The sequence below is a fragment of the Volvox carteri genome (genome assembly GCF_000143455.1).
Source record: "Volvox carteri f. nagariensis unplaced genomic scaffold VOLCAscaffold_26, whole genome shotgun sequence".
In the NCBI taxonomy this organism is placed as follows: Eukaryota; Viridiplantae; Chlorophyta; class Chlorophyceae; order Chlamydomonadales; family Volvocaceae; genus Volvox; species Volvox carteri.
Genome location: NW_003307569.1, coordinates 457,826 through 483,788, shown reverse-complemented (window position 1 = coordinate 483,788; position 25,963 = coordinate 457,826). Strand labels below are relative to the sequence as shown.

At 53.9% G+C, this 25,963-nt stretch overlaps 3 protein-coding genes across 3 annotated transcripts in view; all 3 read left to right on the top strand.

The window, feature by feature from the left end:
* The window catches only part of VOLCADRAFT_105267 (uncharacterized protein), a 10,191-nt gene extending 1,825 nt beyond the window's left edge, over positions 1-8,366 (top strand). The window contains exons 5-23 of the mRNA XM_002951899.1: positions 17-105; positions 212-252; positions 331-423; positions 670-878; positions 960-1,030; positions 1,123-1,336; positions 1,469-1,570; positions 2,226-2,521; positions 2,712-2,824; positions 3,072-3,160; positions 3,742-3,832; positions 4,312-4,394; positions 4,427-4,501; positions 4,592-4,715; positions 4,909-4,998; positions 5,693-5,814; positions 6,010-6,522; positions 6,673-6,950; positions 8,144-8,366. Of these exons, the coding sequence (XP_002951945.1) occupies positions 2,313-2,521; positions 2,712-2,824; positions 3,072-3,160; positions 3,742-3,832; positions 4,312-4,394; positions 4,427-4,501; positions 4,592-4,715; positions 4,909-4,998; positions 5,693-5,814; positions 6,010-6,522; positions 6,673-6,950; positions 8,144-8,249 (1,893 nt within the window). The 5' untranslated portion in view covers positions 17-105; positions 212-252; positions 331-423; ... (3 more) ...; positions 1,469-1,570; positions 2,226-2,312 and the 3' untranslated portion in view covers positions 8,250-8,366. The remainder of the gene's footprint in view (positions 1-16; positions 106-211; positions 253-330; positions 424-669; positions 879-959; positions 1,031-1,122; positions 1,337-1,468; positions 1,571-2,225; positions 2,522-2,711; positions 2,825-3,071; positions 3,161-3,741; positions 3,833-4,311; positions 4,395-4,426; positions 4,502-4,591; positions 4,716-4,908; positions 4,999-5,692; positions 5,815-6,009; positions 6,523-6,672; positions 6,951-8,143) is intronic.
* Positions 8,367-11,448: 3,082 nt separating this feature from the next.
* On the top strand, positions 11,449-16,273 carry VOLCADRAFT_105266 (uncharacterized protein; the record flags this gene model as incomplete). Its single annotated transcript, XM_002951898.1, has 12 exons — positions 11,449-11,647; positions 11,749-11,787; positions 12,070-12,093; positions 12,183-12,587; positions 12,816-12,902; positions 13,009-13,051; positions 13,130-13,222; positions 13,469-13,677; positions 13,759-13,829; positions 13,922-14,135; positions 15,471-15,572; positions 16,217-16,273. Coding segments are annotated over 12 exons (1,542 nt in total), but the record flags the coding sequence as incomplete, so codon positions are not given.
* A 4,236-nt stretch (positions 16,274-20,509) lies between these two features.
* On the top strand, positions 20,510-25,124 carry VOLCADRAFT_75176 (uncharacterized protein). Its single transcript, XM_002951897.1, has 9 exons — positions 20,510-20,814; positions 21,203-21,285; positions 21,483-21,606; positions 21,822-21,911; positions 22,439-22,560; positions 22,755-22,860; positions 23,098-23,267; positions 23,425-23,639; positions 23,864-25,124. Exons 1-9 carry the CDS (start codon positions 20,682-20,684, stop codon positions 24,117-24,119), a joined length of 1,299 nt encoding a protein of 432 aa, XP_002951943.1. The 5' UTR covers positions 20,510-20,681; the 3' UTR covers positions 24,120-25,124.
* Positions 25,125-25,963: the final 839 nt, after the last annotated feature.

Below are 25,963 nucleotides of genomic sequence, written 5' to 3'. Positions count from 1 at the left end.
CGCCCCTGAGACACAGTTCGACGGAAACGGCCCGACTACGTCTGCTGGATAAATAACGCCCTAGTATTTAAGGGCGAGAAGAAGGCATCGGCATCAGGCATGCAGGTAGGACTTAACCTGGGCAGGCATATGCAAGCAAAGTTAGCATAACCCTGTAGCGGCCCTGAGCCCCTTGACCCCCGCTCCTTTCCTTTCTGCCACATGTTCAAAGGTGGCCATTCAAGAGCTATCGGACAAGATGGCACGCCCGTGGTACGTGGTAGTGCAAGCACAACAGCTGGTATGAGAGCCGTGGGGCTGGTCTGATGCTTGTCATGTTCACCCCACCAGGGTGCCAGAGCTGCTGCCTGGCGTCAGCATGCCGTGCATGATAGCCTACGCGGCTGCTGGTACCATGCTCCAGTTCTTTTCCATCTGGAACAGGTACGGATGAACTCTGAGGGCTCTAAACGATGTCGGACAGGGTCATCCTACAATAGATAGCACTGAGAAATTGATTGTAACATATGTTTATTGTATAGGTTGGTCTACAGAACGTGCCATGGTACAACAGATCTGCCTGGCAATAGATGGTCTGTAGTCACTCCTCAATATATAGATGCACCTACACTCATGTCCATAGGGAAACTTCTGCCCCCTGTGCCCGACGGTGTTCTTTTTTTCTTCCAGTGGTAAAGTTGAAGTTCGCCCAATCAGCAGTCTCTACGATCTGAGCACGCCCTTGGGGCGCATCCGAGCCTTGCACTGCACATTCAACATCGTGCGCCTGCTGGTGTCGTACGCGCCACACGCGCCTAAGATTCCGGTCGCCCTCGGAAGCGAGATTCAATCCATGGGTTACCGTGGAGAGCTCCTCCGTACTGTCAGATTCTTTGAAGGTGCTGCGGGGTTGCAGTCATGTAGACACTGGCAGCCATAATTTGGCCTAATGAAACCCGCCGTATGTACATGTCTTGCAGATTTTGTACAGAAGCGTGTCTATAATTTCGAGGAGCAGCATTCTGGTGTTAACGATTACAGCCTTCTCAAGGTACACATCACCTGCTGGGCCCTGAACAGTCAGCATGGTGTCCTACATAGCATGCTGACATGCAAACCTCTGGTTACATGACCCATTCACAGGAGCTGTACACCAATGCCGCGCTGGCGCAGTGCCCAAACCTTGTACGGCTCCACTCATCCAATGACATGGACGCCATCCACCTAGACGGCAAGACGCTGGTGCTGCACTTGGTGCCCCACGGTGTGCCGCAGTACGGGCCGCCCGGGGACGAGGCCAGCCTTAAGCAGGCGATTCTGGACGTGCTCACTGGGATTGAGTCGCTCCATGCAGCAGGTGTGTGTGTGTATACACTGATGGCGAGGCAGGTATTGCTGCTATTGATAAAACTGCTATTGGTATTGCTGCTACTGGTATTGCTGCTCAAGGTTACCACTTCTCGCTGGCCTTATGATTTTCCTCTTGCAGGCTTCGTGCACCGGGACATTCGCTGGGCCAATGTGATCATGGTGCCAGGCTCAGCACCCAACGTGGCGGATATGTTCATCCTGATTGACTTGGAGCACGCCGGTGGGTGGCTTTTCAATTACAGCCCAGTGTTTTTTTCGTTTAGGGCCTGAGGGTCCCTTTTTATTACTTATCATCAAATATTAGATTTCCAGGGTTTTGTGCGGTTTACTACCTAGCTGTGAGGCGCTGGGGCGGCTTCCGGGGGCCCCAGACTCCCCCGCAAGTTACAACTAGTCCACTCACAAACTCACCATCGCCGGTGTGTGACCGACATTAGCACCAGTGTCCCAACAGTGTTAACAACAGTGTCACTAAGAATTCTTAGTAATTTTGCTGCTTTGCTGTTTTTCCTTGGCCTGTGCATATTTTGCTGTGTTTGAACAGTCATGTATGCTGCTATGCCGCGTTGACTCACGGGCGTGACCTTTCAATGACCATCCATGACCCCTCATTGCATTCTATAATTCAGATACTATGTTTCTGAACTTAAGAGCTGTCCGTCATTTTTGGATGAAGTAATGAAAATGTACGAGTCGGCCTCGACTTAATTGGAATGTATTACTACTGTTAGTGTTACAGCCTCCAGGCACAGGGTCGTCTCCTGTTTAGGTAGGTAGCAGACCTTACCGCAGTATTGTCGTTTTATTCACTGCTCCTGCCGTTCGTCATGATGAGGGGTAAAATAATGCCCACGTTGCGGTCGCTGTGCCAACAGGGCGGGCTGACAGCTCTCAGGACTGCCGCCAGTCACCCTTCCCCCTGGCGACGTGGCCGGAGTTCAACCCCATCTTGGATTCGGTGGATGGCCGCTACACGCGCGCGTCGGACCTCTGCCTCGTGTCGCACTGCCTTCTGGCCTACCTGCCCTTCGAGCTCAGCGCCAGCGGTGTGGCCTTCAAGCGCGCACTGTCTAACCGGGAGCTGGATGCTAGGGGCGCACTGGCGCACGAGTGGCTTGCGGGGATATGACTGTAGGACGTGTTGGCCATGGAGCAGCCCACGGATAGCAAGGTAAGCAGGTGGGCTCGTGCAATGTCACCACCTGTGTATGTCTGTCCTCATAGCTGCAGGCCCCACAGTCCCCATTCATGGTACACGTGTGATGAGGCATGTACGGGATCAGCACACGATTGTGTTCCTGCTTGTCGACTGTCTTCCCACTCTTCTCAAGTTGACTTCTGCCTCTCACTCCCTGCTGCAGCGGCAACGAGGCACGGGGTGTGGAAGCTGCTTTGGGTTTGGTACAACCATGCATGCAGACACCGGAAAATGCTGGGAGGCGGCTGCCAATGTCGTACCATCCAAATTGCTTTAGTGGGTATTGCGTTTGGGCCGACTCACAATGGTCAGGGCAGGCCGGGATGGGTTGGGGGGTCGGTGATAGAGACGCAAGCACGTGGAGCAAAGTGCCAGGGAGATGCTGAAGACGTCGGAGCATGGGGGGAAGGCAACGAAAGGCCTGGCGGGTGATGGGTGTTATCGAAGACGTTGGCGAGTAAGGCAGAGTGGCAGCAGAGCGGCTGCATCCGCGGCTGTTGGTGCTAGCCGCGGCTGAATGCAGGGGCCCTGCAGCTATTAGCGCGGCTGGGGCCTGGTCTCACCTGGCGGGTTATGCGACTAGAGGTTGAGCTGAGCACTGAGATGGAAAGGGTGAGGCATGGGGTTTGGGTGGCGCACACGGAAAGGTGCACACGGGAGCAACCTTAGTTGATTGAGTTATGGGAGGGTGGATTCATTTGGGCCGAGATTAGCAGGGTGCCATGTGGCAGGATAGCAATAATTCATCTGGTAAGAATAAGGCAAGTAGTAGGATTCCTTGTTGTAGCTGTAGGTTTGCTGGAGAGTTGATATTGCAGCTGGACGTGTGAAGTGGGGGTTTTCTGCGGGGAAGGCTTGGCGGAGACCTGTTTTGGTGGCTTGGCGGAGGGATGTGTGTGAGGGGGAGAGTTTCGGGAAGGTTGTCCTTTGTTCTTTTACTTCTCGTGGACTATCCCGGGGGCTATTCCCTGTCCCCTTTCCCCATTCTATGGAAACTGGTCCTTGTGTCTCGTCGAAAGGCTTGTTTGTTATCACCAAGTTGCACGACTGGCTGGTGGATAGCAGTGGCGGCGTAGCTGCAACAATCCGCATGGCATCGCACCGTACCTGGACATGGAGAAGGTGTATTCTGAGTCATACACCGAGTCCTCGTACTCGTAGGTATCGGAATAATCGTCTGATGTGTGATGCAGCCCGCGAGGGCCTCCGACAGGCGCGAGGACGCGTTGGCCGCCATCCTCGCCGTCCGGGTCTTCGGAGGGGTCACGGTAAACCAAGCTGTAGGTGACGGCTTTTTTCTTGTTGATGAACGCCTTCTTTTTGCCCATGTTCGTTGACGCTTGGCTGGGTGAGGTTTGGACCTAACCCTGGTTGAAGTCACTCTTGCGGCTTTCAAGGTCAATTACCCCGGGGGTAGGCAGTGAAACTGAGGAATACAGCTGATCGAATTACAGCTTGTGACAGTACCGGAACAGTTAGGCGGTGCCGACGTTTCTCTACTCTTATAATGGATTGGCTGAGTGGAATTGACTGCATGCCCTTACGATCTCATGAAAGCATGTCAGGCTTATTTCAACCCGTAGACTAGTTGATGCCCTAACTCACGCCCGTCCTGTGTCACGCTTATGCAGCCAACGATAGAATCTGCCTCTTAGTAAGAACTTTATGAACTCGACAGAATTCTATTATTTCCTCTACCTTTGGTGTCCTTACCTCCTCAACAAATCTAGGATGATATCATGGTGCCCCTGTTCCACTTTTAGGAGCCCTTGAGCGGGCTGGTGTGCGGCCGGAAGATGTCGATGAGGTCATCTTTGGCAATGTTATATCCGCGAACCTCGGCCAGGTGCGACCCTCCTGCTGCTGCTGCTGCTGCAGCTGCTGTCTGCTGCTGTCAAATCCTCAGACAGATATAAGCCCGCATCGATTGGACACGTCACCGACAACCCCCTTGTGCGTTTCACCCTTTTCCTCGCCCACCAAGTGTGAGCGTGTGGGTTTTCCACCCTCCCCCAACTCCTTTCCCTCCCCCTGCGGAATCAGGCTCCCGCCACCCAGGCGGCCCTCGTTGCCGGGCTCCCCCCCAGCACCCCCTGCACGCTGGTGAACAAGGTATGCTCCTCGGGGCTGAAGGCGGTGATGCTGGCGGCACAGGCGATCATGGCGGGTGAGGTTTCCGCGGCGGAATAGGTTGTTAGTCGTTTGTCGTTAGGGTTCGGTTGCTGGGTGGTTAGAAGAGAGCGGGGCGAAGAGGAAGAGGAAGAGTCTCTTCCAAGTCCAACCCCCGTTTCATCCCCACCGCGCAACCCTCCCCCCCCCGGCCCCCCCCCGGCCCCAACCCCACACCCGGTTGCGTTCAGGCTCTGCTGACGTCATTGTGGCTGGCGGCATGGAGAGCATGAGTAACGCCCCACATTACCTGCCTGGGGCCAGGAAGGGCCTGAGACTGGGTGGGTGTCTCCATAGAGTGCGCCATACGGGGGGGAGGGGTTGGTACGTGCGTGTGTGTATATGGGGGGTTGCGTGTACGTGTTTTTCGTTTAATGATTTAATCTTCGGTAAGGAGCCCAATGCGGACGGTGGTACTCGAGGATAACTCTCAGGAACCAAAGCAAGTTCGGAAGCCACCTGCGACGTGTCCTTGTTAGGGTTTTCCAATTGTTGGAACGCCTGTAGACAGCCTTGACACCCTTGTAGAGCGCTTCGAGTAGATGTTGTATGTTGTATTAGAGGTGTCGGAGCAGAAAAGCTCGCGTCAAAAAGAGGTACTCCAGAAGCCAAAAGAAAGCCAAAAGGTGTGCCCCTTGGTGCTGTGAAAGGCGCTGTGATTAGTGGTTTTAGTGAGCCGCGATGAGGGAAATGGCGAAGGTGGTGGTGATGCTGTGAGGTGGTGTTTGCGGGTGTTGCTGGGCGCTGCGGCGCCGCGGGCAATAAGACGAAGGCGTGGGAAGGACAGGGCAGGTGGGTTAGTTGGGTGAGGAAGGGGAGCAGGTTTGTTGTGGCATAGTGACAGAGCGAGGGCCCATGTGTGCGGTGGTAGCGGTGGTAGTAGGGGGGGGCCGCTGGTGATGTAGCTCTTTTTGATGATATTTTGTTATTGTGTCGTGCTGATGTTTCCTGTTGTTGATGTTCACTGATGTTCAGGCGACGGCTCCGTTGTGGACGGTCTTGTCAAGGACGGTCTGTGGGACCCGTACGGCAACATCCACATGGGCAGCTGTGCAGAGATGTGCGCGGACAGGTTCGCAGTGGGCCGCCAGCAGCAGGTAGGTCGCGGCGGTTGGGGGCCCCGCTGCGGGGGGTTGGGGGTTGGTAGTTGGGTGGTTGGGGGTTGGAACTGACGGGGGGGGGGAAAACGCGGCACGGCGTTGTGTTCCGTACGGAAGGTAAACACACACATACACACTAAAAATAACCGCCGCAGCCCATTAACCGTCGTTAACCGCCAATAACCGCCGCAGGACGAGCATGCGCTGCAAAGCCACCGGCGGGCAGTGGCGGCGGCGGCGGCGGGACACACAGCGGCGGAGATCGTACCCGTGCCGCGGCCTGGCGGAGGCGGCGGACGTGCGAATGTGTCGCCAAACGTGGCTGGCGCCGGGGCTGCAGCCGGCAGTAGCGGTAGCAGTAGCGGCGCGGAGGGACCAGCGTCACGCAGCGCGACGATCGGTATTCCTGGCGGCGTCGGCGCGAGCGGCAGCAGTGGTAGCGGCGGCGGTGGAACTCCGCCGTCGTTGTACGGCACGGTGGCCGCCGCCGCAGCTGCGGCGGCGGCTGCAGCAGCGGGTCCCGCCGCCGCCACAGCAGGGTCGTACATCTGGGAGGATGAAAGTCTTTCGAAGATGGACCCTGTACGGCTGACGGCGCTTAAGCCGTACTTTCGTCGTGACGGCGGAACGGTCACAGCAGGCAACGCGTCGCCTATGACCGATGGGGCGGCGGCATTGGTGATAGCGAGTTATGAAGCCGTACAGGTACGAACTTTCTGTCGTACTGTCCTGCAGGGCTCACTTTTCCTCTCGCACCTTTTTGCCAAGCAATGTGTGCGCACGGCATTGTGTTTATAACTCACACGTTTTCCTTTCCCCCGCGGTGAAAATGGGTCGCATCGATTCGCCGTACAGCGTCTGGGCTTGCCATTGCTGGCGGCGGTACGGGGCTTTGCTGACGCAGCACAATCGCCAGAATGGTTTACGACAGCCCCGGCGCTAGCAGTACCACGCGCACTCAAACACGCGGGGCTGACGTCAGCATCTGACGTGGACTATTGGGAAGTCAACGAGGCGTTCAGCGTCGTTGACCTGGTCAACAGGCAGTTGCTGGGGCTACCGGCTACACGGCCTTTTCAGGGTCAACGTCTTCGGCGGGAGTGTGGCTCTAGGGCATCCTATCGGTGCAAGCGGTGCGCGCATCCTAGTGACTTTGCTCAACGTGCTGCGCTCCAGGGGGGGTAGGAGGGGCTGCGCCGCCATTTGCAACGGCGGCGGCGGCGCATCTAGCATCGTCGTGGAGGCGATGCCGCCGCCACTCGACAAGCAGAAGCAGCAGCAGCAGCAACTGCCGACGGCGGCGGCGGCGATGACGCGGCAACAATCGCAATTGTAGCTGTAGCTCAGTATCACCGTCGTTACAGCCAACAATACGTCGTAATACCCAACATATCGCGCCAACACAGGAGAGGCGACAGCAGAAACGCGCCCGTCGCTGTAGTGTACATCTCATCATAACTACCATCAAAAATCACGATGGCCTGCTGCCAACACCAAGTGGAAGTACGAGCATCCATACACAGTAACTTTAACGCATAGTCCGTACACTGCGGTACGGCGACCATCGCACGACAATCACGCACACCAAAATGATTAGAAGAGCCCCCCCGGCGGTCAAAACCCGCATGAAAATGACCCGACTGAATGCCGGCACGAAACGAGCACACATAGCCATAGGATACATTTCTTATGTCTGTTAGCACGTCATATGGCGTGACAGCGGCTTGGCAACTTAAGCGTGTGTGTGTGTGTGTGTGCGCGTGTGGGTTACACCACCTCCTGGAGTTGACTCGTTTCCCCCTACTGCTCCAAGGTTATCATCACGGGGGCCCCATACATACATACATACATACATACATACATACATGGAACCTAGATGAGGGGATGGAGCCCATGCGCCGAAGGCTGTCCGAAATAGCAACAGATATCGCAAACAAAACGCAGAAGAAATACTATTATTATTATTATTATTATTATTATTATTATTATTATTATTATTATTATTATTATTATTATTATTATTATATATAATATAACCCTGTCGCAACAGAAAGCCTGGCAATGTGTGTGCATGCGTGTATGCACGCGTGCGCGCACACCTGTGTTTCAGTGTATGTATGTATGTGTGTGCCTGAACAGCTGCTCTGCCTGGAAGATCAGTAACCGAGCTCCCCCTCAGGCAACCACATAAAACCCAACCAACACGCAAGGCCCTCCCACAGCACGGGGCAACACCGTCTCAATGACGTCCGCGCTCGTGGGGCTCTTGATTATCCATATCAAGCACGCTGTACCCCGCCAGGGACCCTGTTCCCTAACGTCCCAGCTGGGTGCCCCAGCTAAGCCTCGTCAAGTGGATACGCAACAACGACGATGACGATGACCACGAGCCGACGGCGGGCAGCTGCTTCCGTTCACAACGATTTTCCTAAACAAGTTCGTCGTCGGATTTCCTCCCAGACGGAATTTCATTCGCTAGGGCTCCCTTCCTAAACCGCGCCAAGGTATCATGAAGGATCTGCAGTTTTTTGTAAAAAAAAGGCGCACGGACACTTGACATTTTGACGGCAAACCTGGTGCGAGCTTGGACGCTCTTCCCGAGTGCCTTCCTCAGGCATGAGGACCCTACTAGCTATGGAGGAGAGCAATAGAGGAACGGGCAGGCAGCAAGGGTACAGAAACCCTGAGCCCTATTTCATTATCACTTATCGCCACCGCCGACATCATTATTGCTGATTTGTACTGCCTACCGTCATGCGAAGTAATAGCGCGTCAATTTTTAGCAATAGCGATAAACATCACAAGCTACGGAGCTAACAACATACCAAAAAAACGCACAAAGCTGGACATCCTAGGCGCCCGAAAAGCATTGTTAAAACTTTGGCACCGCAACAAAGCAGCTGCCTCCCAAATCGCTCAGACAGAAAGCCCCTGCGTTACAGCAGCGGATGCTGGCTCGGTAACATCATCCTGCCAAGAGCCACATGCAACCAACTTCCAGCACACCAACGTGATCGAGACCTATCAAGGTCGACAATCCTTCCTATGGTGGAAGGTATTGCGCCCCTAGTTGATGGACAGTGGTGACCTGGGATAAAGTTAACCTGCGAGCCGACCAGGAATGGAGTCATGCCTAGCGATACCGCCACTAGCACTATGAAATGTGCTTCAATTAGATGGGCTAACTATATGGTGCTAGTGTTCTATATTCTCCACTGCACTCTATTCGATGGGTCTCGCTGACGAGCCGAAGGCACAACGATGGGACCCATTTTGTTGATCAGCGCGCGCTGAACAACAAAATCATGATAAGCTAACCAGCGTAATGCGCGCTACAAATGACGGCCCTGAGGATGCGATTGTTACAGTGGACCGATATCATGGTGTAATGGATAAACTAACGCAGAAAGCGTGAAGTGGGATGGCTCCTGTGCTCGATATAATGGCCGAGGACGTCCATTGCTAAGGGGGGTTCAATGGTTAGGGGGTTACAATGGTCTCGAGACCATTGTAACAAAGCAAAGGCGTAACCCGGGATGCTCACAGTTGGGCCTTGCGTCGTTACAGAACGGGTCGAGTGCAGCGCCCCCTAGGAACGCATCCCGCACAACATTGTAGGCATTATTCAAAAAGAACTCGGCCAGGCCGTACTAACTTCACTGGACACAAGGCCTCAGTTAGTATAGCCCTCAAACCTCATCATTGGACATCAGTACGCGGCAAACAACCTTGGCTGCGTCGTTGAGATATAAGAAAGGGTGGTTGTGAGGCACGTGTTCCCAACGTTTTGGCAAGTTATCCCGTGCCGCAAAAGCAGTTAAACGGGCCCCAAAGTCAGAGATAACATAACGTCGTCAGTAATGCGGTTAAGCGTTGACGTAGATACGGTCATGTTGGCCTGGAGACCTTCCCTAAACAACAAGCGGCGACCGAGATTGAGTGAGCTGATGGCCGCGAGGCATACAACCTCCCACACACACCCAAAAACTGAGGTCGGTGGAATGCCCAGCCACAAGTTAACCCGGATAGATCAGGAAACTGAGGAAACAGCCCTGAGGACACGGGCCGTGCGAAACAGTTAGACAAACATATACTGGGCCTTACGCCCAATTAACTCAGCTTACTTAACGCAGTGAAGACATGGGTACGGCCTGGCCGAAATACTACAGTGGCCTCCAGTACTGTACTGGGAACCAGGCCGCTCCTTATAATTGGGAAGCGTAAGCTGACTTTACTAACTGAGATACTGGCGTTTGCACCGAGTATCGATATGTCATCTCAGATATCTTCAATCTCATCTCAGACTTTCAATGCTCCTAAATTAGTCCGCTTAAATAGCCAGGCTAGCGCGCCACAACTTCACTTGTCGTACACAAGTCCTCGTCCGCTAGCTCCGAAGCTACCACATGGTCACGCATGTATTCCGATAGCTCGTCAACTAACTTCATGACATTACAAATACAATTGAATTATTACACAGGGTCAGTGTCTATCAAGACATGGTGACCATCCGGCAAGCCCTGCTTTCTGTGGGGCGAGGACGCCGGATCCATTTCGCCAACTGTTGCGGCCCTGTCAGATTTAGGCTTTGACGTAGATGCCGAGGTCGGCGGCGCTTTCCGACTGCTGAATGCGGAACAAGCAGCAGGCCTCACTGTTCGACAACAGTTGGCTCTAAAAGCCACGGTTGGGGTTGCGCCAGAGGTACAGGCATTGCGGGGGTGATGTGCATGGAGTTGGCGGCGGTGAAGGATGTGCTGGGCATGGATAGGATGAACTTATTTTCATCCGACACTTGGTGGCTGTTGTGGGTTCGATTCCCTCAGCGATGGAGGGTACCGCGGCTCGTGTGACTGCTCTTAACTAGGGGCAGTTTTCGTACTTATGTTTTCAGTGCCCGGGATGTGGGCTCTGTCGAGGCGAGGAGATACTTTGCCGGGCGGAACCCGCGGCGGTCGTGACGGCGGTCTGGACGTGGGGGATCTGTTCTCCTCTGTGTGTAATGTGAGAACATCAACCCTAGCCACGCGCAAGAGCACGGGTCGTGGAGCGACTGTAAGTGTCGCTTTGACGACCTAACGGAATCTCAGCGTGAATGACGGTTGCAAGCTCGTTGCGCATGTAAGACTAGCTCTGTTGAAGACCCAGTGGGACAGATAACAGCTCCTGTGTTTGTGTCTATGTGAATGCGCGTGTTCATTAAGTGCTTACTCGTGTCGGTTCCGGAAACCATAGAGGGTTCCGTGTGTCGTACTACCCAAAATGCAACACAACTTTCCTTTTTTGTTGTTTGTTTTGTTTGCTTCGTTTACTTTTCCTCTTTTTTCTTTTCCCTATCGACGGCGCTGTCAAAGCGGTTCATGAGCCTCCGGGTTCGTTTGGGCCGTACGAGCTCGCTGAAGCTTGTAACATCCATCCATCCATCCATCACAACACAGCTCCTCGGGTGTGCGCCTTCACAATCCAAACAATTGTATTTACAACTAACCGCAGAAACAAGCCCAGCCTTTTCTCTTCACTTTGTTTAAGCGTTGCGGTTGAGAGCGGACGAGCTTTTGCGCTAGCAGGGTCAGCTCGCTGAGACATGCCATAGGAACCGCTGTGGTGTAGCCTCGCAGAACTTCTGCTCCAATGCCGACTGTACGCGAAGCGATCGCTGCAGTCGACGGAGAGACTGAGGCCTCGATTTCTCCTATACTCGAAGTTCTTGAAAGGGAGGGTTACGATGTGAGCGCTGAGGCAGGAGGCGCATTTCGTCGTCTCGACGTAAATGACCTGCGAGCGCAACTTAACCTCCGGCAACGCAACGCCCTGAAGGAGGCAATCGTTGGTCAGCTGTGTGTTCCTTTGCCAAAAGAGCACACCCCTGCTATGTCGTGACAAATGACCTAACTGCGTAATGCACCCTCGTTTTCCCTGTTTGATGTACAGCTGCGGCAATTGCTGCCCCGCCACCGGGTCCCAGCTCTGGTGAGTTCGCCTCATTTTTAAGTTAACTTGTTGGAGCTGAATGCTTTCCTAAAAGCCACGGAGAAAAGGAAACACCGCACTATCAGCCCAGACTAGCACCCAAACGGGATAACTGAGTTGCGATGAGTCAACATACTCTGGATCTGGATAGAAGAGGGCGGTAATGTGTTACCAGGGGGATAAACCCAGGCAGCTGTACCTGCATGAGGTGGCTGGGTAATATATTAAATATCGGATCTAACATGCATTGGCTTGGGTTCCCTGATCCTCCCCCATCTGCAGGTGTGGTGGAAGTTGGAGCCAGCGGTGAGTGCAATATATGAGGCCCGTAATGCTGTGTATTGCCTTTGTAAGCAGGGATTGAGTGCTAATGCCGTGTTGTGCTCTATCTGCAGCTAAATATGAAACCGACACAAGTTCCCGCTACATCCGCGAGATGCTGCCATCACTGACATCACGGCTATCACTGGGCTCTTTTCCGGCTGTAACAGATCTTCGAAGCTTCCTGGAAGGGCCCTTGGCCCGGAAGCTGCCAGTGCACAAAAGGCTTGGCATCATCCAGCAGGATGTCGACATCGCGGACTACATCACCCTGGATGAAGATGATGTTAAAACTGCACATGCTCTGTCGACCGTTGTCGAACTGGCACTCATCGGGGGATCTGCAGGCGGCACATCAGAGTATAAAACTGCCTTCAAGGTTGCGCTTGTCGTGGATATGCCGCTTGAGCTCGCCGCACGTGCCCTCAACCTGAACGTGTCTCAGGACCGCAACGTGAAGGACACATCTGGTGCCACAGGTAGGTTGGTGGACTGCTGTGAAGAGGGATGCAACGAAACCTTTCTCGAATGCTTCCCCTTTTCCCCTTTGATGTCCCCATGAACATCCCACATATTTTCGGGTCAATAGTGCATAGCTTTGGCGCCATAGTCACCCACAATGAGAGTTCTGGTTGCTGCACTGATCTGTTTCACGGCCCCGCACTCCTGGTGATGTCCGTGTGCCTCATCGCCCCCTGTAACCACAGTTCAACGGAAACGGCCTGACTACGTCTGCTGGATAAATAACGCCCTACTATTTAAGGGCGAGGATAAGGCATCGGCATCAGGCATGCCGGTAGGACTTAACCTGGGCAGGCATATGCAAGCAAAGTTAGCATAACCCTGTAGCGCCCCTGAGCCCCTTGACCCCTGCTCCTTTCCTTTCTGCCACATGTTTACAGGTGGCCATTAAAGAGCTATCGGACAAGATGGCACGCACGTGGTACGTGGTAGTGCAAGCACAACAGCTGGTATGAGAGCCGTGGGGCTGGTCTGATGCTTGTCATGTTCACCCCACCAGGGTGCCAGAGCTGCTGCCTGGCGTCAGCATGCCGTGCATGATAGCCTACGCGGCTGCTGGTACCATGCTCCAGTTCTTTTCCATCCGGAACAGGTACGGATGAAGTATGAGGGCTCTAAACGATGTCGGACAGGGTCATCCTACAATAGATAGCACTGAGAAATTGATTGTAACATATGTTTATTGTATAGGTTGGTCTACAGAACGTGCCATGGTACAACAGATCTGCCTGGCAATAGATGGTCTACAGTCACTCCTCAATATATAGATGCACCTACACTTATGTCCATAGGGAAACTTCTGCCCCCTGTGCCTGACGGTGTTCTTTTTTTCTTCCAGTGGTAAAGTTGAAGTTCGCCCAATCAGCAGTCTCTACGATCTGAGCACGCCCTTGGGGCGCATCCGAGCCTTGCACTGCACATTCAACATCGTGCGCCTGCTGGCGTCGTACGCGCCACACGCGCCTAAGATTCCGGTCGCCCTCGGAAGCGAGATTCAATCCAAGGGTCCTCGTGGAGAGCTCCTCCGTACCATCAGATTCTTTGAAGGTGCTGCGGGGTTGCAGTCATGTAGACACTGGCAGCCATAATTTGGCCTAATGAAACCCGCCGTATGTACATGTCTTGCAGATTTTGTACAGAAGCGTGTCTATAATTTCGAGGAGCAGCATTCTGGTGTTAACGATTACAGCCTTCTCAAGGTACACATCACCTGCTGGGCCCTGAACAGTCAGCATGGTGTCCTACATAGCATGCTGACATGCAAACCTCTGGTTACATGACCCATTCACAGGAGCTGTACACCAATGCCGCGCTGGCGCAGTGCCCAAACCTTGTACGGCTCCACTCATCCAATGACATGGACGCCATCCACCTAGACGGCAAGACGCTGGTGCTGCACTTGGTGCCCCAGGGCTTGCCGCAGTACGGGCCGCCCGGGGACGAGGCCAGCCTTAAGCAGGCGATCCGGGACGTGCTCACTGGCATTGAGTCGCTCCATGCAGCAGGTGTGTGTGTGTATTAGGGTTGGCAAAAATACTATATTGATTTTCCCAAATAGTATAGTATACTATGAAATAGTACTATATATAGTAATATAGTACTATGATACTATTACTATGCAGGTACAAGCTCCCTGTAGAAGGGGGGTGTACGACCAACCGTTGTACCTGAAAATTACACCGTTGGAAAGGTCTTCCTTTGTTCTTTCTAAATATTTACTTAGACATGAGAAAGCAGATCGCTGTGGTCATCCAGATCACTTTTTGTTAGTTTGGTGCCCGGTAGGTGGACCCCAAACCCCATGTCTCAAGGCGTGTTATGGCACATAAAGACATAATCACAGATAGAAGACCCAGCGTTGACAAGACAACACACTCAATCTATCGTTGCTCAGTCATCAATCTGCGTGTTAGGGTGTACGTTTCCCTGCTGCTGCTGCTGCTGCTGCTGTGCTTCCTGCTCCTGCTCGTCCTCCTCGCACTGCTGGAGAATCAGCTCCAACTCATCCGCCGCAGCGCCTTGGTTGCCCTGCAAGCCCGCGTTGCCACGGATGTAAAAGATCTTCTCCGCCCGCTCAATGGCCAGCCGATTGCGCGCCTTCGTGTAGACGAGGCCCCATGCCGACCAGTTGCGCTCGGACGAGCAGGTTGATGCGTGCATCAGCAGCAAGCGAATGGCTGCCGATGCAATCAGTGGGAATTGTGAAGCGAGGTGCACATCCCAGTAGCTGATGCAGTCATCCAGCGAAGCCCCCATCACACGGGTGCTGCTGTCAGGCAACAATTTCGTTACCCGTCTTGGCATTCTTCTTCTGGTTACGAAGCTTGTTAAAAAGCTCGTTCCGAGAACGGAGAACTTCAGAGGGGACGTCTGGACCAGGATGCAAGCCTCTGATCGCCTTCTCATTCTTTATACTGGATTCCTTTGACATTATTCATCAATAACTACGTAGCACAGCTCGAAGACGCGGCTATAGCCCTTCAAAATACAGCTTGACTGCAGATCTCGACTTGGTCCAACTAGTACTGGACACTATCCAACCCCAAATCTAGTACTATATAGTACTATTTTTACTATACTATTTTACTATGTACGAACGCGGTACGAGCGTCGTAAACTAGTACCAGTTTAGAGCCCTGCATAGTAAATAGTACTATACATAGTACTATTATAGTATAGTACTCTTTTCTAGTATAGTACCCGTGCCATCCCTAGTGTGTATACACTGATGGCGAGGCAGGTATTGCTGCTATTGATAAACCTGCTATTGGTATTGCTGCTACTGGTATTGCTGCTCAAGGTTACCACTTCTCGCTGGCCTTATGATTTTCCTCTTGCAGGCTTCGTGCACCGGGACATTCGCTGGGCCAATGTGATCATGGTGCCAGGCTCAGCACCCAACGTGGCGGATAAGTTCATCCTGATTGACTTGGAGCACGCCGGTGGGTGGCTTTTCAATTACAGCCCAGTGTTTTTTTCGTTTAGGGCCTGAGGGTCCCTTTTTATTACTTATCATCAAATATTAGATTTCCAGGGTTTTGTGCGATTTACTACCTAGCTGTGAGGCGCTGGGGCGGCTTCCGGGGGCCCCAGACTCCCCCGCAAGTTACAACTAGTCCACTCACAAACTCACCATCGCCGGTGTGTGACCGACATTAGCACCAGTGTCCCAACAGTGTTAACAACAGTGTCACTAAGAATTCTTAGTAATTTTGCTGCTTTGCTGTTTTTCCTTGGCCTGTGCATATTTTGCTGTGTTTGAACAGTCATATATGCTGCTATGCCGCGTTGACTCACGGGCGTGACCTTTCAATGACCATCCATGACCCCTCATTGCATTCTATAATTCAGATACTATGTTTCTGAACTTAAGAGCTGTCCGTCATTTTTGGATGAAGTAATGAAAATGTACGAGTCAGCCTCGACTTATTTGGAATACATTACTGTGTTACAGCCTCCAGGCATAGGGTCGTCTCCTGTCTATGGTAGCAGGCCTTCCCGCAGTATTGTCGTTTTATCCACTGCTCCTGCCGTTCGTCATGATGAGGGGTAAAATAATGCCCACGTCCCGTCGCTGTGCCAACAGGGCGGGCTGAGAGCTCTCAGGACTGCCGCCAGTCACCCTTTCCCCTGGCGACGTGGCCGGAGTTCAACCCCATCCTGGATTCGGTGGATGGCCGCTACACGCGCGCGTCGGACCTCTGCCTCGTGTCGCACTGCCTTCTGGCCTACCTGCCCTTCGAGCTCAGCGCCAGCGGTGTGGCCTTCAAGCGCGCACTGTCTAACCGGGAGCTGGATGCTAGGGGCGCACTGGCGCACGAGTGGCTTGCGGGGATATGACTGTAGGACGTGTTGGCCATGGAGCAGCCCACGGATAGTAAGGTAAGCAGTTGGGCTCGTGCAATGTCACCACCTGTGTACGTCTGTCCTCATAGCTGCAGGCCCCACAGTCCCCATTCATGGTACACGTGTGATGAGGCATGTACGGGATCAGCACACGGTTGTGCTTACTGCTTGTCGACTGTCTTCCCACTCTTCTCAAGTTGACTTCTGCCTCTCACTCCCTGCTACAGCGGCAACGAGGCACGGGATGTGGAAGCTGCTTTTGGTTTGGTACAACCATGCATGCGGACACCGGGAAATGCTGGGAGGCGGCTGCTAATGTCGTACCATCCAAATTGCTTTAGTGGGTATTGCGTTTGGGCCGACTCGCAATGGTCAGGGCAGGCCGGGATGGGTTGGGGGGTCGGTGATGGAGACCCAAGCACGTGGAGCAAAGTGCCAGGGAGATGCTGAAGACATCGGGGCAGGCGGGGGAGACAACGAAAGGCCTGGCGGGTGATGGGTGTTATCGAAGACGTTGGCGAGTAAGGCAGTGTGGCAGCAGAGCGGCTGCATCCGCGGCTGTTGGTGTAAGCCGCGGCTGAATGCAGGGGCCCTGCAGCTATTAGCGCGGCTGGGGCCTGGTCTCACCTGGCGTTGAGGTTGAGCTGAGCACCGAGATGGAAAGGGCGAGGCATGGGGTTCGGGTGGCGCACACGGAAAGGTGCACACGGGAGCAACCTTAGTTGATTGAGTTATGGGAGGGTGAATTCATTTGGGCCGAGATTAGCAGGGTGCCATGTGGCAGGATAGCAATAATTCATCTGGTAAGAAGAAGGCAAGTAGTAGGATTCCTTATTGTAGCTGTAGGTTTGCTGGAGAGTTGATATTGCAGCTGGACGTGTGGACGCCGTACACTTGACGGCATCTCAGCGCGACGTCCACTGCTGCTACCGTAGTCCCTGTGCCCTCATGACCGCATGCAAGGAAGAGGAGAGATATAGCTGCGTAAAGAGCGAAGTGGAGAGCGCTGTAGGAAACGAAGTGGCTTTTTTGTACCGCCGCAAAGAGACACATGTTGTTGAACGTGAGGACGGCTGGCACCTGCCTGACATGGCGGGGTGGAGGGAAACCTGCTCAGCCATGTCCGACCTGTACGACGTTCAATGAAAAGTGTGGTAATGATACATGGCAGTGCAGGCGTTGTGAATGTTCAAGTCCACAGGTAGGTGGCTGGGTGTGTTTTGTGTGCTGAAGATTGCTGGAGAGTGATTTTCTTCATCCCCCCATCCCTTCTGGGGCGTATTTCCGCGTGTATACGGCCCTCCCTGTACACGATTTAAAGGTGGGGTTAGGCGGTTAGTTGCCGCCCTCCCCCCACACACACGCGAGGGGGAGAAATGAACCTTTTGTAGACGGCTGGGCGGAGGGCTCGGCTCAGTGCGTGTTGGGTTCCTCCATTTGCGTGCGGAGAGGGCGGGGTTGCAGCACAGCTTATGTCGTACAACAAGATGAGGAGGTGGCGTCGCTCCTCTTCGTTGGGTGCTGTGATGGCGATTACGGTGTTCCGCGATGTGGTGTCGGTAACTGCAGCGCTGGCAGACGGCAGCCGTCATGTACTCGACATTGAAGTTGCCCTTGATGTGCAGGAAGAGGGGGCGGCGGCGGCGGCAGAGGGGGCGAGAGTGATGAGAGTTTCCTTCTGTTGAATGGTAACCACTGCTTGTGGTAATTTACTTGATACGCCTGATGTTGTGAGCAGCTGCGTCTGACCTGAGGGTTTGCTCTGATCTGTCCGCGCTATCTCGCACCACGAGCTTCAGCGTGAAACAAAGCAAAGGACCTGTTGACACAAGAGAGCTGACAGACGCTGCCTGCTCTCGCCTACCACGCAGAGAACCCTCCCCCTCGCCTACCACGCAGAGAACCCTCCCCTGCTCTCGCCTACCACGCAGAGAACCCCCCTGCTAGAGAACCGTCCCCCTCCCTCTTCACACCTCTTTCCCTCCACCCTTCACCTCTGGTATATGGAATGATGGCAGGTGAGGGTAGGTGACGAAGAGGGGAAGAGGGGGGGAAAGACGAACCACAAACGAGTGAAGCTGCTGCCAGGGCAAGAGAGGGGGAGAGGGGAAGTCCGTTGTTGCCCCGCCGTTTCCTGATCTGACACCGCAGATCTCCCCCCCCCCACACACAACTTTTCGAGGGAGGCCCCTGCACGTACACGTTAGTGTTGCTTACCCGGCCTCTCCCCACCTTCACATCACACCTATTTCCCCTTTTTCAATACACACACACTGCCAGCTGTGTAAGGTCTACCGATATCCCCCCCCCTGGGACCCCCCCCCCCCCGGGCATCCGCCGCTTTGGGGTCCTTATCTATCATCTCCTCGCAGCTAGACTGCCAGCTAGACTGCCAGCTAGTCTTACCCGTCCTCCCCCCGCTTGGCTGGGTGAGGTTTGGACCTAACCCTGGTTGAAGTCACTCTTGCGGCTTTCAAGGTCAATTACCCCCGGGGTAGGCAGTGAAGCTGAGGAATACGAAAGATGTTCGTTAACGAATCGAGCTATTTATAAGAGAAAGGAAGAAAGGTGTTTTTGGACAACTGTCAGTTCGAGGATTTGGCGCTTTCAGTTTACGCTTGTTACCATGAGTGTGAAGGAGGCTACGGGACACGCGCTCTTGAGTGTACCTTGGAAGGAGCGCGCACGATATTTGGGCCTGCATTATGGACCAGGTACAACTTTCGAATCGTGCACAGATGAGTTGTTTACATCAGGCCAGAAGGCGCTCTTCTCGCTGGTTAGTAAGCTTAAGCGACAAGGGCTTTTTGTCCGAGCTGTTGCGATGAAAGCGTTTGATGCCCAGGTTCTGTCTATTCTGTCGTACGGGGTACAGGTTTGGGGCCCGTTAAGGGTTCTGGACATCCTGGAGCGCGGTTACCCTAACAGCCAGGAACCACGATCGTGTTATTTTGAGATTGCACTGTAAGACAGGATGGTGGAACTGCAGAAGAACTTCCTGAAGCAGTTGAGTGGTGCTGGCTTGCCAACAAATCGGCTACTATTCAGAGAGTTGGGTCAATACCCTTTGCAAGTGCATTGGGCAATCCTGATTTTTCGTTTTTGGAACAGGTTGGTTGAGGCAAAAGGTTCTGTGTATCACCATTGCTTTCGGGAGGAACTGCGGTTGGCATTATCATCTGGCATGACGTATGATGGATGGGGAGCGAAAGTCCTGAAGATCCTTGAGTTGATGGGCCATAACGTGCGGACGGGTGTGGACGACTCAGGCGACATTGAGGTCAAAGTTGATGCTCTGGCGACACGTTCACTAGATGTAGGCCAGTTGATCTGTGAACTTCGGAACCGATTTGGTGATGACTGGGAAAGTGAGCGGTTGACAGTGGATCCAGCTTTGTTTGTTTCAGATAATAGGCAACCAGGGGTAAAGATGTGCCGCTATAAGCATTGGATGGGTTTGCCCAAGCATGGCAGCGGCTATATCTCGCCAAAACAGCACGTCATGCTGATGCGCTTCAGGATGTGTGTTTGGCCTTTGGCGGTTAATCGACCGCACGGTAGGGAACGGTCTGCCCGGTGGTGCCGAGTCTGTGGGAACCGGCAAGCTGTTGAGATGAATGTCATGTGCTGCTAGATTGTCCTGCGTATGCGAATATCCGTTTGAAGCTTTGGGACCTGGGGGTTAATCCTGGGGACCGCATGATTGAGATTATGGGCGTCAAGGATCAACGCGGGTTAGCGCGCGTCTTGGACGACATTAGAAGATGCAGGTTGCAGTACGTTGAAGATTAATCAATCTGATATTGTTGGGTATTAGCATTTTTTCTTTTTTGAGTCCTGTTTCCAATTTGGCGGTTCATGAGCCTTTTGGCTCGTCTGGACCGTACAAGCATGAAGCTTGTAAACGTAAACGGGCAAAAAAAAAGTTTACAAGCAAGCGTAATCCCTTCAGTACTGGATTGGGGACAAGCATACAAGTTGCAAAGTGCGTTATGTTCGTGACATGCAGGCAGGTACAGATGTTTACCGAACCAACGGTCGGAATGAGACACAAGTCCGAGGGCAGGACGTGACCTTTGAGGTATGAGTAATTGGGAACTTTACCCTCTGGAGTATGTACGTGAACATAAACGTGTTCCCAAGCTCTGCGGTAACCACTCGATTTGCAGTTGGTCGCCGCGCTCTGCAACCCACCTGGTGCCCTAATGTCGGAAAACATGGCGGCCCTAACGCCACGGACTCCTTGCATTGTTAGCGCTGTAAGGACACCCTTAGGTGCCTTCCAGGGAGCTTTGTCATCTTATACCGCAATGGAGCTTGGGGCGTTTGCTATACGCGGTGAGCCTTGCGCTGTGGCTACTGAAATGTGTTTGCAATCCCAGAGAGAAGCAAAGCACCTTTCTTGATCGAATTACAGCTTGTGACAGTACCGGAACAGTTAGGCGGTGCCGACGTTTCTCTACTCTTATAATGGATTGGCTGAGTGGAATTGACTGCATGCCCTTGCGATCTCATGAAAGCATGTCAGGCTTATTTCAACCCGTAGACTAGTTGATGCCCTAACTCACGCCCGTCCTGTGTCACGCCAATGCAGCCAACGATGGAATCTGCCTCTTAGTAAGAACTTTATGAACTTGACAGAATTCTGTTATTTCCTCTACCTTTGGCGTCCTTACCTCCTCAACAAATCTAGGATGATATCATGGTGCCCTTGTTCCACTTCTAGGAGCCCTGGAGCGGGCCGGTGTGCGGCCGGAAGATGTCGATGAGGTTATCTTTGGCAATGTTATATCCGCGAACCTCGGCCAGGTGCGACCCTCCTGCTGCTGCTGCTGCTGCAGCTGCTGTCTGCTGCTGTCAAATCCTCAGACAGATATAAGCCCGCATCGATTGGACACGTCACCGACAACCCCCTTGTGCGTTTCACCCTTTTCCTCGCCCACCAAGTGTGAGCGTGTGGGTTTTCAACCTTCCCCCACCTCCTTTCCCTCCCCCTGCGGAATCAGGCTCCCGCCACCCAGGCGGCCCTCGGTGCCGGGCTCCCCCCCAGCACCCCCTGCACGCTGGTGAACAAGGTATGCTCCTCGGGGCTGAAGGCGGTGATGCTGGCGGCACAGGCGATCATGGCGAGTAAGGTTTCCGCGGCGGAATAGGGTTGTTAGTCGTTTGTCGTTAGGGTTCGGTTGCTGGGTGGTTAGAAGAGTGCGGGGCGAAGAGGAGGAGGAAGAGGCAGAGTCTCCTCCAAGTCCAACCCCCGTTTCATCGCCACCGCGCAACCCTTCCCCCACCGCGCAACCCTTCCCCCGGACCCCCCCCGGCCCCCACCCACACCCGGTTGCGTTCAGGCTCTGCTGACGTCATTGTGGCTGGCGGCATGGAGAGCATGAGTAACGCCCCACATTACCTGCCCGGGGCCAGGAAGGGCCTGAGACTGGGTGGGTGTCTCCATAGAGTGCGCCATAGGGGGGAAGGGGTTGGTACGTGCGTGTGTGTGTGTATGGGGGGTTGCGTGTACGTGTTTTTCGTTTAATGATTTAATCTTCGGTAAGGAGGCCAATGCGGACGGCAGAAGCTCGCGTCAAAAAGAGGTACTCCAGAAGCCAAAAGAAAGCGATGTGCCCCTTGGTGCTGTGAAAGGCGCTGTGATTAGTGGTTTTAGTGAGCCGCGATGAGGGAAATGGCGAAGGTGGTGGTGATGCTGTGAGGTGGTGTTTGCGGGTGTTGCTGGGCGCTGCGGCGCCGCGGGCAATAAGACGAAGGCGTGGGAAGGACAGGGCAGGTGGGTTAGTTGGGTGAGGAAGGGGAGCAGGTTTGTTGTGGCATAGTGACAGAGCGAGGGCCCATGTGTGCGGTGGTAGCGGTGGTAGTAGGGGGGGGCCGCTGGTGATGTAGCTCTTTTTGATGATATTTTGTTATTGTGTCGTGCTGATGTTTCCTGTTGTTGATGTTCACTGATGTTCAGGCGACGGCTCCGTTGTGGACGGTCTTGTCAAGGACGGTCTGTGGGACCCGTACGGCAACATCCACATGGGCAGCTGTGCGGAGATGTGCGCGGACAGGTTCGCAGTGGGCCGCCAGCAGCAGGTAGGTCCCGGCGGTTGGGGGCCCCGCTGCGGGTGGTTGGGGGTTGGTAGTTGGGGGGTTGGGGGTTGGAACTGACAGGCGGGGGGAAACGCGGCACGGCGTTGTGTTCCGTACGGAACGTAAACACACACATACACACTAAGAAGAACCGCCGCAGCCCATTAACCGTCGTTAACCGCCAATAACCGCCGCAGGACGAGCATGCGCTGCAAAGCCACCGGCGGGCAGTGGCGGCGGCGGCGGCGGGGTACACAGCGGCGGAGGTCGTACCCGTGCCGCGGCCTGGCGGAGGCGGCGGACGTGCGAATGTGTCGCCAAGCGTGGCTGGCGCCGGGGCTGCAGCCGGCAGTAGCGGTAGCAGTAGCGGTGCGGAGGGACCAGCGTCACGCAGCGCGACGATCGGTATTCCTGGCGGCGTCGGCGCGAGCGGCAGCAGTGGTAGCGGCGGCGGTGGAACTCCGCCGTCGTTGTACGGCACGGTGGCCGCCGCCGCAGCTGCTGCGGCGGCTTCAGCAGCGGGCCCCGCCGCCGCCACAGCAGGGTCGTACATCTGGGAGGATGAAAGTCTTTCGAAGATGGACCCTGTACGGCTGACGGCGCTCAAGCCGTACTTTCGTCGTGACGGCGGAACGGTCACAGCAGGCAACGCGTCGCCTATGACCGATGGGGCGGCGGCATTGGTGATAGCAAGTTATGAAGCCGTACAGGTACGAACTTTCTGTCGTACTGTCCTGCAGGGTTCACTTTTCCCCTCACACCTTTTTGCCAAGCAATGTGTGTGCACGGCATTGTGTTTATAACTCACACGTTTCCCTTACCCCGCGGTGGAAATGGGTCGCATCGATGCATCGATTCGCCGTACAGCGTCTGGGCTTGCCATTGCTGGCGGCGGTACGGGGCTTTGCTGACGCAGCACAATCGCCAGAATGGTTTACGACAGCCCCGGCGCTAGCAGTACCACGCGCACTCAAACACGCGGGGCTGACGTCAGCATCTGACGTGGACTATTGGGAAGTCAACGAGGCGTTCAGCGTCGTTGACCTGGTCAACCGGCAGTTGCTGGGGCTACCGGCCGAGCGGTGCGTGTGTCCCTTGGATGGTTCTGAGTTTTACGTTACGGTTTTAGGGCGGTTTTAACTTAGGGTTTTGGGGTTTTAGGTACATTTTAAAGTTACACTGCAATCGGCAAGGCCAACATCCCGGAATAAAGCCCAGTATTAGAACCTGATTTAATTAATATTTTGAATAAAGTAAAACCCATAGCGCCTTTTAAACCCAAATTTTCTTCCACTCGGCCTTTCAGAGTCAACGTCTTCGGCGGGAGTGTGGCTCTAGGGCATCCTATCGGCGCGAGCGGTGCGCGCATCCTAGTGACTTTGCTCAACGTGCTGCGCTCCAGGGGGGGTAGGAGGGGCTGCGCCGCCATTTGCAACGGCGGGGGCGGCGCATCCAGCATCGTCGTGGAGGCGATGCCGCCGCCACTCGACAAACAGCAGCAGCAGCAGCAGCAACTGCCGACGGCGGCGGCGGCGATGACGCGGCAACAATCGCAATTGTAGCTGTAGCTCAGTATCACCGTCGTATTAGTATTAGGAGAAACACATTAATCACGATTAGTATTGTGAGGTTTTACGATGCGAGACGAGTTTAAATGGTTGGCATGCGAAGTCGAAGGGGTTACTGGGTAGTCGATGTAGTCGAATGTTGTAGTAGAGTAGCAATAATGGCACTTGCAGCTGAGATAGAGTAGCCGGTCTTCAACTTAAATGAGCTTAAGGCAGTTGGGAATTATTGGGAATTACTGGGAATGCAAGGTGGTGAAGACAAGGAGCGAACCGTTGCAGGTGGTGGGCAGGACGTAAGAGAAACGGAAGCAGGAACAGGAACAGGAACACCTGTGCACTGAATTGTACATTATTTAATGGTTTATAGGTTTTAAGGTTTTACTGTTATGGCGACCCAGACCCTGTGCGAAGAACAGTGAAACACAGACGGGACATGTGGGGCTGTAGCAGCTCGGAGCAACAACTGGTGCCTCGCAGGGAGAAGCAGTAGCAGCTTGGCGCAATTGCATCTTGTGGCGTATGTGTGTATGTATGTATGTACGTATGTGTGCATTTGCATGTATATCTGTGTGCATATGTGCACACTCCCAGGATTTGATGAGGATTTTGAGGAAAAGAGTGCAACGGCGGCAGGGGAAGTGGGGGGTTTGCATATGGACTCCGACAGCCAGATGGCTCCGACAGCCAGTTCCGCTCATTTCATTTCTTACGTTGTTGCTGATGATGTCTGTATCGGTTACCCTCCACGATCTTAAGATGATACATTACGAGATGCCAAATTCGTCAAACCTGAGCTGACGTTTGTTAGGGTTATATCTAGCTTGGCCGACGCTTGGCTGATGGGCACACATGCGTAGCGGGGTCTGTCCTCCAGTTTACAAAAAAATGTTTTAGCATCTCCGGCAGAAATGCTAAGCATCCGAGCACACCGCACGAAATTGGTTGTTGCAGCAAAGCCCGCGGAAAGGTGTTTCCTCCGGTGTGTGATAGTATTGGTACAAGTCCCTTTTTCCTCAGCTTGATGTTCACATGCACCGATGCACTCGACACACAGTGATTGCAGCCCTGCACACCAGCAGCAGCAACGACAACAACAATAACATCAACATCAACAACAGCGACCTAGACTGGATAAAGATAAATGCAACTCTAGCAGGCAAACGCGCACGTCTTTGCACACGTACGGGCAAGAAGCCCATAAACACGGTGGTACGGCAAGTACGGCAAATTCTATGCTTTTCACCAGCTCGCAACGGGGATGCCGCCGGCCCGCCAGCGCGAGGAGTCGAGGACCCGAAGCGACCTCGTCCCGACATCCGAATTATGATGTTATACGACCGTACGTCACAACTTCAAGATACGGATGAATGTACGGCAGCTAGCAATCATTCAGCTAATAATAAAAACCATTCAACCCCAAACGAACGCCCGCCGGCGGGCAGCGGTGTCAAAACTACAGAAACGTACCTAAACAATGCGGTGAACATGGCAAGAACGCTTCCTGGTCACTGCGAAAATGCAGCAGCAGCCTTATGCCGTACAGGGCCGTACAATCTCATCAGCAGCCGACCACATCAGCTTCCGAAGTCGTACCCAAAAAGTACCTCTCGTAATGCCGAAGCGATAACGAAAGGCTCGTGCAGACCTTGGATGCCCACGATCTGCCGTACACTCCCCTGGCCCCGCCATGCTCCACCACATCCTTTCACAAATGACACCACACTTCGCGCATCTGCATCAGCGCAACAATCTCCACCTGAGCAACCTCAAAACGCTGGGGCTGCAAAAGATCATTTTCAAAAATAAATGGAGGAGATTTTGGAGGAAGACCCAACCGT

Bases quoted from the DNA above. Each gene is read 5' to 3' on its own strand.
- VOLCADRAFT_75176 (XM_002951897.1), top strand. From the start codon at position 20,682: ATGTCGGAAAACATGGCGGCCCTAACGCCACGGACTCCTTGCATTGTT. The intron at 21,286-21,482 runs GTGCGACCCTCC...CTGCGGAATCAG, and splicing joins TATCCGCGAACCTCGGCCAG to GCTCCCGCCACCCAGGCGGC. The intron at 21,607-21,821 runs GTAAGGTTTCCG...GGTTGCGTTCAG, and splicing joins GGCACAGGCGATCATGGCGA to GCTCTGCTGACGTCATTGTG.